At 42.0% G+C, this 14,387-nt stretch overlaps 2 protein-coding genes across 9 annotated transcripts in view; one reads left to right on the plus strand and one right to left on the minus strand.

Annotated features, from left to right (window-relative positions):
- LOC119010876 (abl interactor 1-like) overlaps nucleotides 1-12,465 on the plus strand; it is a 25,705-nt gene extending 13,240 nt beyond the window's left edge. Inside the window, exons 4-11 of one of the 4 annotated variants that reach the window (XM_037083435.1) lie at nucleotides 2,857-2,871; nucleotides 3,408-3,511; nucleotides 3,689-3,829; nucleotides 4,934-5,034; nucleotides 5,257-5,472; nucleotides 7,020-7,109; nucleotides 9,117-9,302; nucleotides 9,403-12,465. In XM_037083435.1, the coding sequence (XP_036939330.1) occupies nucleotides 2,857-2,871; nucleotides 3,408-3,511; nucleotides 3,689-3,829; nucleotides 4,934-5,034; nucleotides 5,257-5,472; nucleotides 7,020-7,109; nucleotides 9,117-9,302; nucleotides 9,403-9,578 (1,029 nt within the window). In that variant the 3' untranslated portion in view covers nucleotides 9,579-12,465. The remainder of the gene's footprint in view (nucleotides 1-2,856; nucleotides 2,872-3,407; nucleotides 3,512-3,688; nucleotides 3,830-4,933; nucleotides 5,035-5,256; nucleotides 5,473-7,019; nucleotides 7,110-9,116; nucleotides 9,303-9,402) is intronic. The other 3 variants (XM_037083437.1, XM_037083436.1, XM_037083438.1) reach the window with 3 other exon arrangements.
- LOC119010877 (amyloid beta A4 precursor protein-binding family B member 1-interacting protein-like) overlaps nucleotides 5,487-14,387 on the minus strand; it is a 24,736-nt gene continuing 15,835 nt past the window's right edge. For 3 of the 5 annotated variants that reach the window (XM_037083442.1, XM_037083441.1, XM_037083440.1), the window contains 3 exons: nucleotides 14,026-14,124; nucleotides 13,556-13,628; nucleotides 10,973-13,343 (listed from right to left, as the gene is read on the minus strand). In XM_037083442.1, the coding sequence (XP_036939337.1) occupies nucleotides 13,261-13,343; nucleotides 13,556-13,628; nucleotides 14,026-14,124 (255 nt within the window). In that variant the 3' untranslated portion in view covers nucleotides 10,973-13,260. Of the gene's footprint in view, nucleotides 7,084-10,972; nucleotides 13,344-13,555; nucleotides 13,629-14,025; nucleotides 14,125-14,387 lie in introns of those variants that run through there. The other 2 variants (XM_037083444.1, XM_037083443.1) reach the window with 2 other exon arrangements.

Below are 14,387 nucleotides of genomic sequence, written 5' to 3' on the forward strand. Positions count from 1 at the left end.
TATATATCATATTGATTTCCAGTGTTCATCAATTCTTCCAGACAGGAAAACACATACTTAGTCGAGTTCACACCTGGCACCTTCATGTGAACAGTGTGACGGTCTGCTTTCATTATTCACTGACTCAATCCACTCACGCCCCCAGCCAATCAATATACAGGTCTTTTAGGTAATAAAGAACAGAAACACAGAGAATAAAATGCTTAGTAGCTGACTGTGGCTAAAAAAGCTTTGTATGTTGAACGTTTTGTTTGTCATGTCCAGTAACAACTCAGTTAGCTAGAATTTAATAAAAAGTTTGTGTTGCAAGGACAACACATTGTGGCCAAGTGGTACTCACACCATCGCATCCCTTATTGAAGTGTGGGAAAACATTCTTTCAACCCTTTTTCCGGCTCATTCTTCAATTCTTTATTCTCTCTCCACATGATCCATCCGCCGTCTCCTTTCCGTTCCTCTCTTCCCCTCTCCCCTCGTCGTCTTCTTCTTTTTCTTGTTTTCCTCTTTTAAAAAACATTATGTCTGTTTTTGCTTGTGTGAAAGTGTGTTATGTGCATTGACCGCTGCTGTCACACACTTCCGCAGCGCGTTTGAGAAAGTCTCCTCACCCCTGTCTGTCTCTGTTGAGATAGTGGCTATCCGCTGATTTTCAAACATCCAACGATTCAAATTCAAAAGCTAGTGTTTCCTCCTCTGAGAGCTGGCTCACAACCGAGACAGATTTGGCCTGGCCCGCTATGCAAATGAGGCATCATTCATGGATGCTGCAGATAATGGATTTCTGCTGAAATCAGTGTAGATGCTAGAAATCAGTCTTTTCAAATGTACCTGCACAGGAAAACGTCAGCTCTTCCTGCCAGCACTTACAAAAGCATGACTCAGACATCTGTGAAATGACAAATTCTAGCATCAACATTTGCAGAGCACCTTGAATTTAGCTATTTTAAAAGGGGTTAGATCATTGTTAAAGTAAGAAAGGATTGAAAGCTGCTTGGCTACTGCTTCATTTTGTATTCTCTGTGATTTCCCTGTCTGGTTTGTGTGTATTTGTGTGTGTGTGTGTGTGTGTGTGTGTGTGTGTGTGTGTGTGTGTGTGTGTGTGTGTGTGTGTGTGTGTGTGTGTGTGCAGCTGCATTTTTGTTCATGGATGTGCATTTGTCTGGCTCGGTGCGGACAGAAATGTGTATCTCATTCCATATTTCTTCTCCAGAACACATTTCTCCCTCACACACGTCTGTGAATAATTCAGGAGGATTGATGTAATTTCATACTCGCCACCGCAACACACACTAAATAGACATGTATAGAGAAAGAGAGAGAGCCGTATTAATCCATGTTGGTGCAGTAATGTGCAATAGAGCTGCAACGATTAGATTATTCATCAAAAAACAAATCATCACCAACTTGTTGATAATCAACCATATTTGTAGGTTGCAGCTTCTTAAATGTAATTTATGATAGTTAATAAAGATTTTTCAGGCTTTTAACTGTTGGTTGGACAAAAAAAGGAATTTGAAGACATCATCTTTCGCTCTGGTACATTATGATGACCATTTTGTACAATTTCTTGCCAATTTACAAGCTAACTGATCATTTATGAATAATGGAAACAATCATTAGTTGCATCCCTGGTAAGTGTGTTTGCATTTCATGTTTATGGTGTGCTCATACAGTGTGGGAAATCAAAGGTTTTTGGCGCTGCAGCCTTGCAGCCTATTTGCTTCTGGCTGATGTTAGAATCCCACAAGCGTTCAGGGCGTTATCATCACCCTTCTACATTTCGTCCGCACAACCAGGGGAAACTCACCAACCTCGGGCTAGATGGGAAGTCAGACCTGAGCATGCAGAGACCCATTCGCACATTCACGGATGACTGTCACCCCTCCGCCATAACAGCCTTTATTGGCATTGCTGGCAGTTACCAGGGTGACATACTTTCAGCCACTCCGACAACCTGAACACCTCGCTGCTGTTATTTATGACCTCACTGTGCTTTACTGCACCGTTTTTTCTTCTCTGCGCAATGCTTAAATTGTCAGCACAGCCACATGTAGCTCAGCACTGCTCATTATTTGTAGTGTGTCTAGAGGTTTAAGTGATTCTCATTCTGATTACAGTCTGTAGCACAAGTCTAGACGCTGAGGCACACAGAATACATTTATGTATACACACACAAACAGGGTTGGGGTGTCATTTCACTATGCATATTTGATCCAGAGTGAGGTGGTGATTTAACTTTTGATTACAAAATGGAAAAAGGAAGTTATTTCTTCCTCTTTGTTGCGTAAAACCTATACTGTGTTTATTGGTGGGGAGTGGGTTTCATATCTGGCAGGAAGTTGTCTGTGGGTTTATTCTGACAAAAGTTGATGACTTAATTAGCTCTGAATAAATTAACAATGGTCATAAATTATTTCAGAACCTTATGGTGATAAAACCAGTTATTTCAACAAAAGAATACACAATTACTTTACAGAGAATGGCATTCTGACTTCTAACGTATATCATCAGAGACGGACAGCTTTACTTGTTGTTCAGTATTATTAAATAATCAGAAGAAAATGTGATTAACATTGATAACTTACTGCTGAAATTCAAGGAATAAAACTTCTAATCAAACATTTGGTCCCACATAGACTTATTTTAATTCTTTGTTCTTGAATTAGTCCCTTAGATGTTCTACACCCTTTCTCTGCTCCCTTCTTTGTCTCTCTTACAGCTTTATTTACTGGATGTGAAAAAATAACTGAATGAAGAGTAGATGTGGTTCATGCTGTCTCTTAACTCTCTTTTTTAACCACTAACCAATCAGCGTGTCTTGTTTTCTGTCTTCCCTTTTTGCCTGCTTGCTCTCAGTGGCTTAAGGCCAAGGTAAGAAATGGTTGTCTTTCTCCTCTTTTTGTCATGTATTGATAAAATTCCAATCAGTCAAGGAATCCATGCACCAATTAAAGCTGTCAGATTTCAGATTTTTGATGACATGGAATTAAGTTTTCTTGTGGAAAAAAAATCCTATTCCATGAAAAGCTGATGTATTATAGTGCGTCATAGCAGCATTTTTACACATCAGAGTTTTAATGTGTTGTTGCCTGTTCATTGTAACTATCTATGTAACTGAGTGACATCCCATTTTAAATGCACCTACTTACTTTCTGTCCTCCTTCTCCTCGTCTCCTGCTTTGTGTCTTTATATCCATCTGTGGACAGAACACTTTTTGGGCCAGTGTTTCTCCTATGAAATGATGCCCTCCTAAAACTAAAGATGAGATGCTCATTTGAAAGTAATTCAAGTTTTGTTCAGTCATTTTAAGTGACTCCTCAACCTTAATATTCAGGCAGGGGAAAGACTGGCGTTAACCAATCAGATTCTGCAAAAGCAGTGTTTTAACTTGTCTCTGCCCCTTCAGCAACATGGGAATAACGCAGCGGGACGAGGCGGGACTCTTTCTAGGACCAACCCACCCACACAGAAACCCCCAAGCCCCCCCATGGCGGGTCGTGGTACCCTGGGGTAAGATCAACAGTGACATTGTAGTTTAACATAGTTTGAACTCTGGTTATCCTACATCTGTTTATACCTTTTTATATACTGATACAGAGTCTCTTTAAGCCTGTAGTACTTTCTCTCACATCATGAAAGCATTGAAACTTACATGTATTCTCTCTTTGGCACTGTTTTACCTTCCAGGCGTAACACTCCCTACAAGACCCTGGAGCCAGTGAAGCCTCCCGTGGTGCCCAATGACTACATGACGAGCCCGGCCCGACTGGGCAGCCAGCACAGCCCCGCACGCACAGCCTCTCTCAACCAGAGGCCCAGGACACACAGGTCGGAGACATCAACATATGATCTGTGCTTGGACACATTAATACTGATATACTGATAGAGCCCAAAGCTGTTCACTTAAACCACTTCAGCATCAGACCAGTTTGGTGACCTATGAAGTTATTTCTAGAACAGAACTCAACATGTCTTTTCTGTAGTGGAATTAACACATTATTATCCATACTCTGATCAAGATTGTCCAATGGCTGATGCAGACATACTCTTCAAAATGAACAAATTCACTGGGTGATAAAGGAAGACTACTTACTGCAGTCAACAGTTTGTGATGCGTGCATATAATCATGCGTCATCTATCAGTCTGTCACATTGACAGACATGTTCTTTTTAGATCATTGCCAATATTTAATTTTAAAGCCATTATCAGCTGATATCATCATGCAGCCCTCGTCCCGTTCAGCTAATATACATAAAACAGCCCTTAAATTAAGGTCAGCACTTGATCATCAAGTTCATAGTTTAATTACAGAGCTGTGTGCTGAGAACAGATCCATTTATCCATCCATTATAGTTGTTAATCCACAAATAAAAACCAGTGTCAGTGTGCTAGTGCTTCCCACAAATAAGGGCTGTATGTCCTATTAAATCATGATCTTGTGCATAGAGGTTGTGCTAACGCAAGCTATTTACAGTTATTTGCCCTTCTTTGCTTTTGATGACCACACCAGTATTTCCAATTCAGTGCAATAATTTATTCATGTTCAGATTTACAATTCAGCGGCTAAAAGCACAGTCTTAATCTCTCCTTTAGTCTGAGCCGTGGAGATTTGAACGTGATTTTCCTTGCATCCCAAACGAGCCTTGGCTTCATGTTGTTTTTGTTAGACTGTCTGTAATGTAACTGTGGCTCGCATGGACAGTGTCCATATGTGGATGTGCCAACAGCATTATCACTGTGAATGTGTTGCCACAGTGATGAGAATATTGTTATGTCGGAATGACACATGAGAGAGTAATGATAGGATGTCAGAAGCAGTCATGTAATTAGGTTCATCTCACATATTCTCTAATGATCACCACAATGACTCTCTCTCTCTCTCTCTCTCTCTCTTTCTCTCCCCCTCTCTCTCTCACTCCGTCTCTCTGCAGTGGCAGCAGCGGTGGCAGTGGCGGCAGGGAGAACAGTGGAGGCAGTGGAGTTGGAATCCCTCTCGCAGTTCCCACCCCCTCCCCTCCCAGCATGGGGCAAGGTGAGTCTCAGTGGGCTATGACCTTACTGCTCATCACAGGTGTCCACAGTATGGACTCACAGCTGTTTACACTAATGGACATTTTTTTCACCTCCCCCTGTGCCACCTGTCCTCTCTCACTGGTCCAGTCTTATCCTGTGAATCAATATTATCACATTCACTTCATGGACATTTGTCAGGTCAAACGGGATTTGCTCACGTATGTCCTCTCCTCTCGTGCAGTGGCGACCTCCTCGGCCTCAGTGCCTCAGGGCCCGGGACTCGGCCCAATACCCATGTCCCAGTTCGGCACCATCTCCCGCCAGATCTCCCGTCACAGCTCCTCCACCACCTCCTCGGCCTCCATGGTGTCGGCCACCGGCACCTACCGCCGCGCGCCCTCTGTCTCCTCCCAGCAGCCACACATCAATGGAGGCCCTGCTTACCCACAGAACTCAGGTTTGATACTAAATACTAAATGGAATGGTTTTCTCTACATTTGGCAAAAGAGAGGAAGCTTGTGTTTTATTATTGAATCCTCTATTCTTTTCCATTTGTAGTTCTCCATAATTATGTTAAACTGCTACAGACTGTCCTCTGGGACCGAAAGATATGCATGAACCAGCCTAATGAAAATGAATGATGAGCCATAATTACTGAAGTCAGGGTTGTTGAAGCCTTCCCACCTCAGCACTGCCGTGCAGTGTTTCATTATCATTTCTAATTGAGTTATGACATTATCACTTTAGTCAGCCAGAGAAGGCATCTTCTCCAGGATAGACAGGCAGAAGGCATTTCGGGGAAGAAAAGACATAAACAGATGCAAGACAGGGGGAAACCCAGGACATATGTATATTTTCTGTCAGAAAAGTAGAATTTATTTTGGCAGGCATCACTCTGAGCCATTCTCCTCTAATGGCTCCACTCTCAAAGGACGAATCTTCCTCGGCACAGACAGAGGACGAGGCTGCCTGTCATGTCTGGGAGGAGAGAGAGAGAGAGACAATGATGCAGAGCTGCATCCACCAGGGACTTAAACTGGGACATCATATGTAATTAAAGCAAAAGATACGTTTGTATTTCTGCTGAACGTAATGAAAGGTTTTAGAGCACACAAAGCTAGCTCCGCTACGTGACGGAGCTCATTGATCTCACAGGGTGTAGCTGTGGTGAGAGCAGGGTGGAATAATAAGACATTAGTGCCCGGTGAGATTACAGGCGTCCCTCCATTACATGTGATTTATGAGTCAGACCTGGCATTGAGTGTGTGTGACATCATGTCTTTGAGCAAGGACAGCTGTGTTTGTCTATTCATGTATTTCTCTTTTTAAGGCAATGTTGAGAAAAGCCTCATTACAGGAGCAGAAGATGGAGGTTATAAAGTGTGTGATTGAACAAAATGTTGCACGTTCAGTTATGCAAAATATAACTTTGAGTTTCTATTATTAGTTCATTAATGTTGTAAATAAAAGTCTGAGTTGGAATTTCCTCTCCAAAATGGCTGAAATCACAGGAAACGGTCAGAATAGTTACAATTCTAATTACCAGGCACATCAGATACAGATGCCACTCTACCTGTAAATGCTTCTATTTCTGTTGTGTCATTCTGACCACAAACCATCACTGTCATATATTTGGGTCCCTGCAGTGCTTACAGCTCTTTGCTCTCTGCACAAGCCCACCACGAGCCATTGCTTCTGACTTAAAACAGATGCTGATGAGGTCGATTCTCAGACCGAGACGAGATGAACACCTCTTCAGCCCAGCTTGAAAAAACGCAGCACAAAAGAACGCTGATTGGAAATGTGTACATGAATTGCTCAGCAAAGCTTCCTGCACTGTTTCGCTCACTCACAAGCTTTTTGTTTTCTTTATTTCCTCCTCTATTTCTCTTACATCTTTTTTTTTACACTTCTTTTTTCTCGTTCCTTTCTGTCCACCCCTCCACCGCTCTTTGTGTCCCTCTGCCGCTCTGTCTGCTGCCTCTCTGGGTGTTGCTGCTCCAGTGTCTGTGGCTCCTCCGCCTCCTCCTCCAATGGTCCAGCTCACCCCACAGATCCCTTTGACCGGCTTTGTGGCCAGAATGCAGGAGAGCAGTAAGTAGAAAATCCATACAGAGACATGCATATGCACTTACTTAAGCAGGGATACATTCATCAGGATGATAAAATCCATAATACACACACATACGCACGTTCACAAACCTGCTGTGCATTTCAAATCAAGTCAGTTGAATAATCAGTCTCTCTATGCAGGAAAAGATGCATAGAGAGCCTTTTGATCATATCTCTTATCATCACACTGATACTGTCCACACACTGCCTCGTTCTCTCCTCTGTGGCTTGCTACTCTCGGCACACCTTTTCTCGCACTGTATTTGGGGTTGAGGGGGGAGCCCACACCCCTTGGACGTCTGTCTGTTGCCATGGTGATGGATCACTGACAGCGTGCGTCCTTTTGCTCTGTCCAGTGAAGAGAGAAAATGTGACCTGATGCCGCGTCCTGATTCACCACCCTCCTGTCTGGAGAGATGCAGCTGTGTAGGGATCTAACTGTCTGTACCGCTCTGGTCACATGTAGCCGTCAAAGTGAACTGAGGCACACTGCTTCATTTGCGTCATACAGTCGGATAAAAAAATAGGTGACGCTTTAAACCTTAAACCTTTTACCCTTCCTTTCTCTAAACAGCCGGATTCTGCATTGCCATTTTAAGTCGAGGCACTTTGTCACGAAGGAAGTGATGCGTTTAACATTTCCAGCAGCAGAAACAGGGATTAGTATGTAAATGAGAGAAGAACTGGGTAGTTAGAATGATCAGCAATAGCTACCCTGACGGCACAGACAGAGAAAAGAGTGCTACAGTCAAAGAAAAAAGGTCACAGCACTGAACACACACTCATTGTTTTATCAAGTAAAAACACTTCAACAATGAGCCAAGAAAAGCTGGACAACACTTACAAACAGCACCCACACAACCAGTTTTTTCCTTTGATAGAGAATGTCCTGATTGTTCCATCTGCCTGGTTCGTAATTCACCATTGTTTTTATAGGGAATGGTTGATAGACTCTGACTAGATGTCATGTTTACTGTGTTTACACAGATCTTATAGCAGTAATGGATCGGACTAATAAAATCCAAGATGACTATTGTTCTGTTGTGAAGGATATTCGGCTTTCAGGGCTCGAACGGATTTAAAGTCAGTCGTCAGACCAGTGGAAGAGCGCAAGCAGATCAGAATTGAAGGGATGCATTAAATTCAGTCCTCCGGTGCAATATTTGTTTAATTCAAGAGCGGGTTTATGAACTGAAGAGAGGTGCAGCTTTTTCTTTGATTGCTGAACTTGTGTTTATAAGCCTGCAGTGAGAATTCTTCCATGAGGACAGAAGATGGTGTCAGGACTTTTAAACAAATCATACTGATCCACCCTGTCTACCAACTCACACTTTGATCATGATGATAGATAAAAAAATGATAGTTCCTTTTCTGCTGAACGTTTAGCCTAACCTTGATTGTAAGTGTAGATACACACAATCTCTCAGTGTTTATTTTCCAAGTGTATGTTTAAAAGGCCACTGCTAATTTCTCAGGGGAATGACCAATGTAAAAACTGAAATACATGTGCATGTACGACTGAGTGACAACCTTAAGAGGAGGCTACAGTACAGGTATATAAGCTTTAAAGATTACAATAAAAAAAAAAATCAGTATCAGTAGTAATAGTATTTGTAGTATTAGTGGCAGTGGTAGTACTAGATGTTATAGGATGACTGCCTGACTCGAAAGTAAAAAGGACCCTAAGCTGCCCTCTGGTGAACACTTGGATCACTGCACATCAACTGTAGCATTTAATCTTTGCATTGGTCTTTATAGTAAAAGACTGATAAGGTTTTCTGAACTAGTAGATAATAGTAGTGGCACGCCGACTCTGTCCCTGAGACAAAATTATAGGAGGTTCTGAAAAGAATTGAATTTAGAAATGGAATATGTACACTGACTCTGCAGCAACAGATCCTATCAGAAGAGCAAACACCTAACCAGTGAACTCCTGCTCTCTTCCTTTTTTCCATTATCTTTTCTGATCCGCCTCCTGTCCTCGTTCAGTTACAGACAGCCCCGCCCCGCCTCCTCCGCCTCCCCCAGAAGACATCGGTGTGTTTGAGGAGCCCTCCCCTCCTCCTCCACCTCCACCTGTGGACTACGAGGAAGAGGAGGCAGCCGTGGTTCATTACAGCGACCCTTACTCTGACGGTGACCCCCAATGGGCCCCCAAGGCTTATTTAGAGAAAGGTCAGTGACGGGCAAGTTACAACTGTGTGGTTGCCAGCGATTCTTAAATCCAGTGCATTTTAGTAATGATAAATTTCTCTTGTGTCATTGTTTTTGCCAGTTGTGGCCATCTATGACTACAGCAAGGACAAGGAGGATGAGCTGTCCTTCATGGAGGGAGCCATCATCTACATCATCAAGAAAAACGATGACGGCTGGTTCGAAGGCGTCTGCAATGGCGTCACCGGACTCTTCCCAGGAAACTACGTCGAGTCGATCATGCACTATGCTGACTAAAAAAAGAAGAAGAAGAAAAAAAACACCCAAAAACAGCACTGCAGTTTACCGTGAACATGTACAGATGTATGCAGTCCAGCGATTGCAGTCCATAGAGCTCCCATTTTGACTGAAGTGCCATGGTGAATTTACAAATGGTTTTTCTTTTGGGGGACTTGTGCTTGCACCATCTTGTTGTGCTCCCGATAAAATGAAGGAAAAAAAAATAAGCGTTGCACAAAAAAGGGAGGGTGCTGAACCTTTTGGAGACCATGGGTCTGTTAGTTTACACTGTGGACCAAAGGGAGCAGAAAACAGCCTTTTTGCTACCACTGTTCCATCTGCGGTGGACAGTTGCACCTCTAAAACTTAAACGGTCACATTTTGCCTCACAAGAAATTACATAAAATCAGAATAGTTCAAAGGTCCCATATTGTAGAAAATGTAACTTTTTAGTGTTGTTTTTTAATTATAAGGCACATCTTGGTGCTCTATATATACTCTTACAGTATAAAAACGCTCAACCCTCAGAGAAATGTACGCAGCACGTATTCACATCAGGACTTCCGGAACATTGTGATGTCACACTGTACAGTCACCACTCTCAGCCATGCCCCCAGTATGATCGTGGTTGCAAGACCACCGGCAGAGCTGATGTAGCATCATAGATAGTGGGTGGTGCCCTGCTCAGGCCTGTGAAACCTGACCAATCAGAGCAGACTGGGCTTTTCAAGAGGGAGGCCTTAAAAAGATGGGCACTAAAACAGAAGATGAAAAATAATGTTTTTTGAACATTAAAGTATGTAAACATCTCGTAGGTATCCAAAATCAAGTATAGTGGGACCATTTTAAGGAATTAGTTCATTATGTGTAACCAACATTTCCAGTATTTCCAGTATGCAGTAAATCTAGTGAAGTATTCCTGCAAGTTCATGAACACATGAGGCAGAGTAGCATTGTTATGATTAAATGCTGCACAAACTCTCTTGCCCCTTTATTTGCACTGTAGACCAGCAGACCGACCCTTCCCTCCTGTCAAAAAACATCCATCTTACCTTATCAAAAACAACAACAACAAAAAAGGACAAACATCAACAAGTGCATTAGGACACGACTGAATGTTCAATGCCGTCGATGTCCAAATCACACAAGATGTTTATGAGGGAACAAAAAGCTATTTACTATGCTCTGTGTCGGCTGTTAAAAAGGGTAAACCGAGTGTATAGAATGCATTACAAAAAAAAAAAAAAAAATGACAACAGTTTCTTCTTTCTGGTGGAGTTTCCTTTCTGTTCTCTAACTTGTATATAAAGTGTAACGTGAGAAGCTGCCAGTACAGTACATTTGTCAGTTAGTGTGTTTCACCTGTGAGTCTCCATCAGCGTCAGTGGAGGTGATGCCAAGACCGGATGGTGTTTTTTTTTTTCAAAATGTATTTGTTTTTTATTTTTACTTGAATATTAATTTTATTCATCACTCACAGTGCCATTTTAACTTGGGCAAAGTGGCCGTGTATAAACATTTATTTTTCTATGTTGAGTCACGACTATTATCATTTTGATCATGATATGTGGTGATGCTGTCCAGCCACTGTAGCAGAGCTCTGAGATGGAAGCAGAGGAAGGACTAACTTGTATGTTTTAATGTTGTTTTTCCATTGTGTCGAAAATAGCTGCACTGATGATTAGTTGTGAACGACTGTGATGAACTTACGAATACCGTCATGGCTTTGATTTGCTATCCAGAAGTACCGACTAACCTTTACACTTGTCGTCTCTTCTCTCAGTGGTTGCTGGTGTGGTGCTTTACATTGGTGCTCAATAACCATAATCACCAAGCCAAACAACCTCAAAACTAAACTGGTTTATATACTGTAGTTGTTTTTTAGACTTGTTACCTTGTTCCACAGGGTGAACAACCATCAGATTTGATTGTAATTGTCTTCAATCACATGTGCATTTTAGTGAATGTAGGCAACTCGGCAGTAATGTACTAAAGTTAGATTCAGTCTGCTGCTTACAATATGTTTGTCTATTAACACACAGATAAGTCTGTGCTACATATGAATGGCAGCTGCTAGCTGCAGTGAGGGAATGAATTGCAATCCCAAGGTCTTAAATCAGCGCTGACGTGTGAAGACTTCTGTTGTGATTTCTGCAAAATGAGATGCCTGCTCTTACAAAGTTGATTGTCGGTGCGGTAAAACCTGCTGTCAAATGTTTATCTCAGCATCCGTGTTCGTAACAAGCCACAAAAAACATAATCAAATGTACTTGGGGGTGTAACAGGCATTGAAGAAGAACTTTTATTTTGAAATGGATACAGACTTCCTCGTGCTGTGAGGGGAACGTGATCCAGAGGTGACTCAAATGAACAGTATTCATTCAGCCTCTGTGCATGAAAGTATCTACACATCATTACAGTGAATGATCTGCCACTACATCCCATTCTTGATTGTATTTTTTCCATCATGACGTCATTTTTTTGTGAGGAAACTTTTTTCTACCTAACGTATTTCTAGCTTTTGCGTCGTTTATGTGTCAGAGACTGCTGAAGGAAGGTTCGCTAGCAGTTTGTATGTAAAGGATTAATTTATACTTTTTTCATAGAGAAATCATGAGACAACCACTGATGTGCAGAGAACTTTGTAATGTTTACCACTTAACGTCTAGCATTTCAGGGCATCACAGGTCAAGGCGCCTTTCTTTGATGTGTGCTTTCTTAATGATGAAACATGGGGGGAGGCGAGGGTGGTGGTGGTGGTAGTGGTCGGGGGGGGGGGGGGGGGGTCAGTAACTTAAATGTTCATGGGATCAGAATCCAATATTTGTCTTCTCCTCTCAGTTTGTACATAGGATGTGTTCATTGAAATTTATGTACAGTCTTTTTGTAATAAACAGCTCATTGAAACAATGAACAGATGTGTGCGTTTTGTGCGTAGTGAAGCGTGAAAAGTTTATGCAAAGTCGAGTTTATGCAAAACAAAGTACAAATAAATATCAGTGTGCATCTTAAAATAAATAAACAAGCATTTCAAATATGTTCTTATGCATCATAGGTATGTAACAACATCTGTGTGTGCATTACTCAAACATCACATCTGTGGCTCCATGTTGGACATTTGTTCAAATGTGTACACAGTCGTGGCTAAATTGTCAGTATTCACATGTCAGACATTTTCCTTTGACGTCACGCTCAGGGTTGGAAGGCTCAGGGTTGCTTGGAAATGTTATGCTGTTCTGATCTGATATCTGAATCTGATAACATGTTAGCGAACGTTAGCATTCAACAACTTCCAAGCTAATGTTATGGTTTGATTAGATCCAGTGCGCTCAATAAATATGTCCAAGATGTGAAGAATGTGCCTTTCCCATCATATCTTGTAACTCTTACAATATGGGTTACATGTTGATGTTATTGTTAGCTGATGTTGTTTTACTTTGAAATACAGGTCAGTGTCCCTCTGGATTTTCACAATCCATCATCTTGAAGGTTGCTGACCAATATGAAGTAGCGATGTGGTGAAATGATTACTATTTGTCACAATTCCTACATTTAAACCTGAAATAGAGCAGTACGACTGTTGAGCTTCCCGCCCTGAGAGTGATGAGGAGGAGGAAAATGGCTGCCGTGTGAACATAGTCTGTGGAAACGAGGATAGCTGAAGTCCAACCTGAACCACAGAAGGGGGCGAAGATGTGTCTCAAACATGTGACTGTCCAGGAGGAGGAGGAGGGATGAAGTTGGGTGGAGGCTCATGTGGATCATCTTCAACATGGCTGTTGGCTGTAAAGACAGTCAAATGAGAATTACACTCAGAAGTTAAGGGGAAAGGGTTTCAACATGTAGTATCTGAACCACATTTAAACCTATATCAGTAAAAGTTCCTGCTGTCTAACAATATCCTGTCATTGTTCAAAAGCAGCAGTAGTCTGGCCTTCAGACATTATGGTTCTCATACAGGACCAATTCTGTTCTAATGTTTTACACAGACTTACCTTTGTTTACAGTTTGCCAAGTGGATGCTGTCTTCACTGCAGCCTGGTAGTTCTGATACAGGACAGTCCCATACTGAACACAGACAAGGACATACAATTGAGATGAAATATCTATATGTGCTGATTTTGTTCTTAAATTTGATGCTTAATTCCAATTCTTATTTAATTGCTCACATTATGATATTCAAAATTGTGTTATTGGTGTATAAAAACTTCAAACTAAGAATCGATATGTTGGGTTTTTCAACTTTAGAATGAACTATTTATTTCTATAGATCCATTGTGATTCACCACCATGTTTCTACAGTAGTTCAGAACAGAAAAAGCAAACACTAGCTCCAGGGAGGGCCTTATCCATTTTTTGTGTATGGTGAGACGAGGGGTATTCAGTTGGTTACAGTTTTCGACTTAGCTGCTAGATGCCACTAAGTCCCACAGACTGGATCTTTGAAGTGCTTTGTGTTACGGACCTTGGCTATTCTGATGGAGTTGACCCACAGCAACAGAGTGTGTTCATCGTCACAGCACAGGAATTTGATGTAGGGCGACTCCTTCTGGATGCAGGGATGCTGCGGGAAAGAGTACAGGCAGAGGAAGCAGAAACATTAAAGTGGCTCTCCCATGATTCAGCAGTGCACTGCCATTAAGTTCTGGGACTTAAGAGAGGTATATTAAAGAGGGATGGTTAATTGTGGTACGAAGTGTTGGTCAAGCTGCAGAAACACTGCCTCATACTCTGCCCATAATGCAGCTTTCCAACTCAGTAGAATCTGTTGGCGGACCCTGCCACCTGTCTTCTCCGCAGGCCCCAGGCTTTCCTTTATAACTGTGT

The sequence above is a fragment of the Acanthopagrus latus genome, chromosome 21, assembly GCF_904848185.1.
Source record: "Acanthopagrus latus isolate v.2019 chromosome 21, fAcaLat1.1, whole genome shotgun sequence".
NCBI lineage: Eukaryota > Metazoa > Chordata > Actinopteri > Spariformes > Sparidae > Acanthopagrus > Acanthopagrus latus.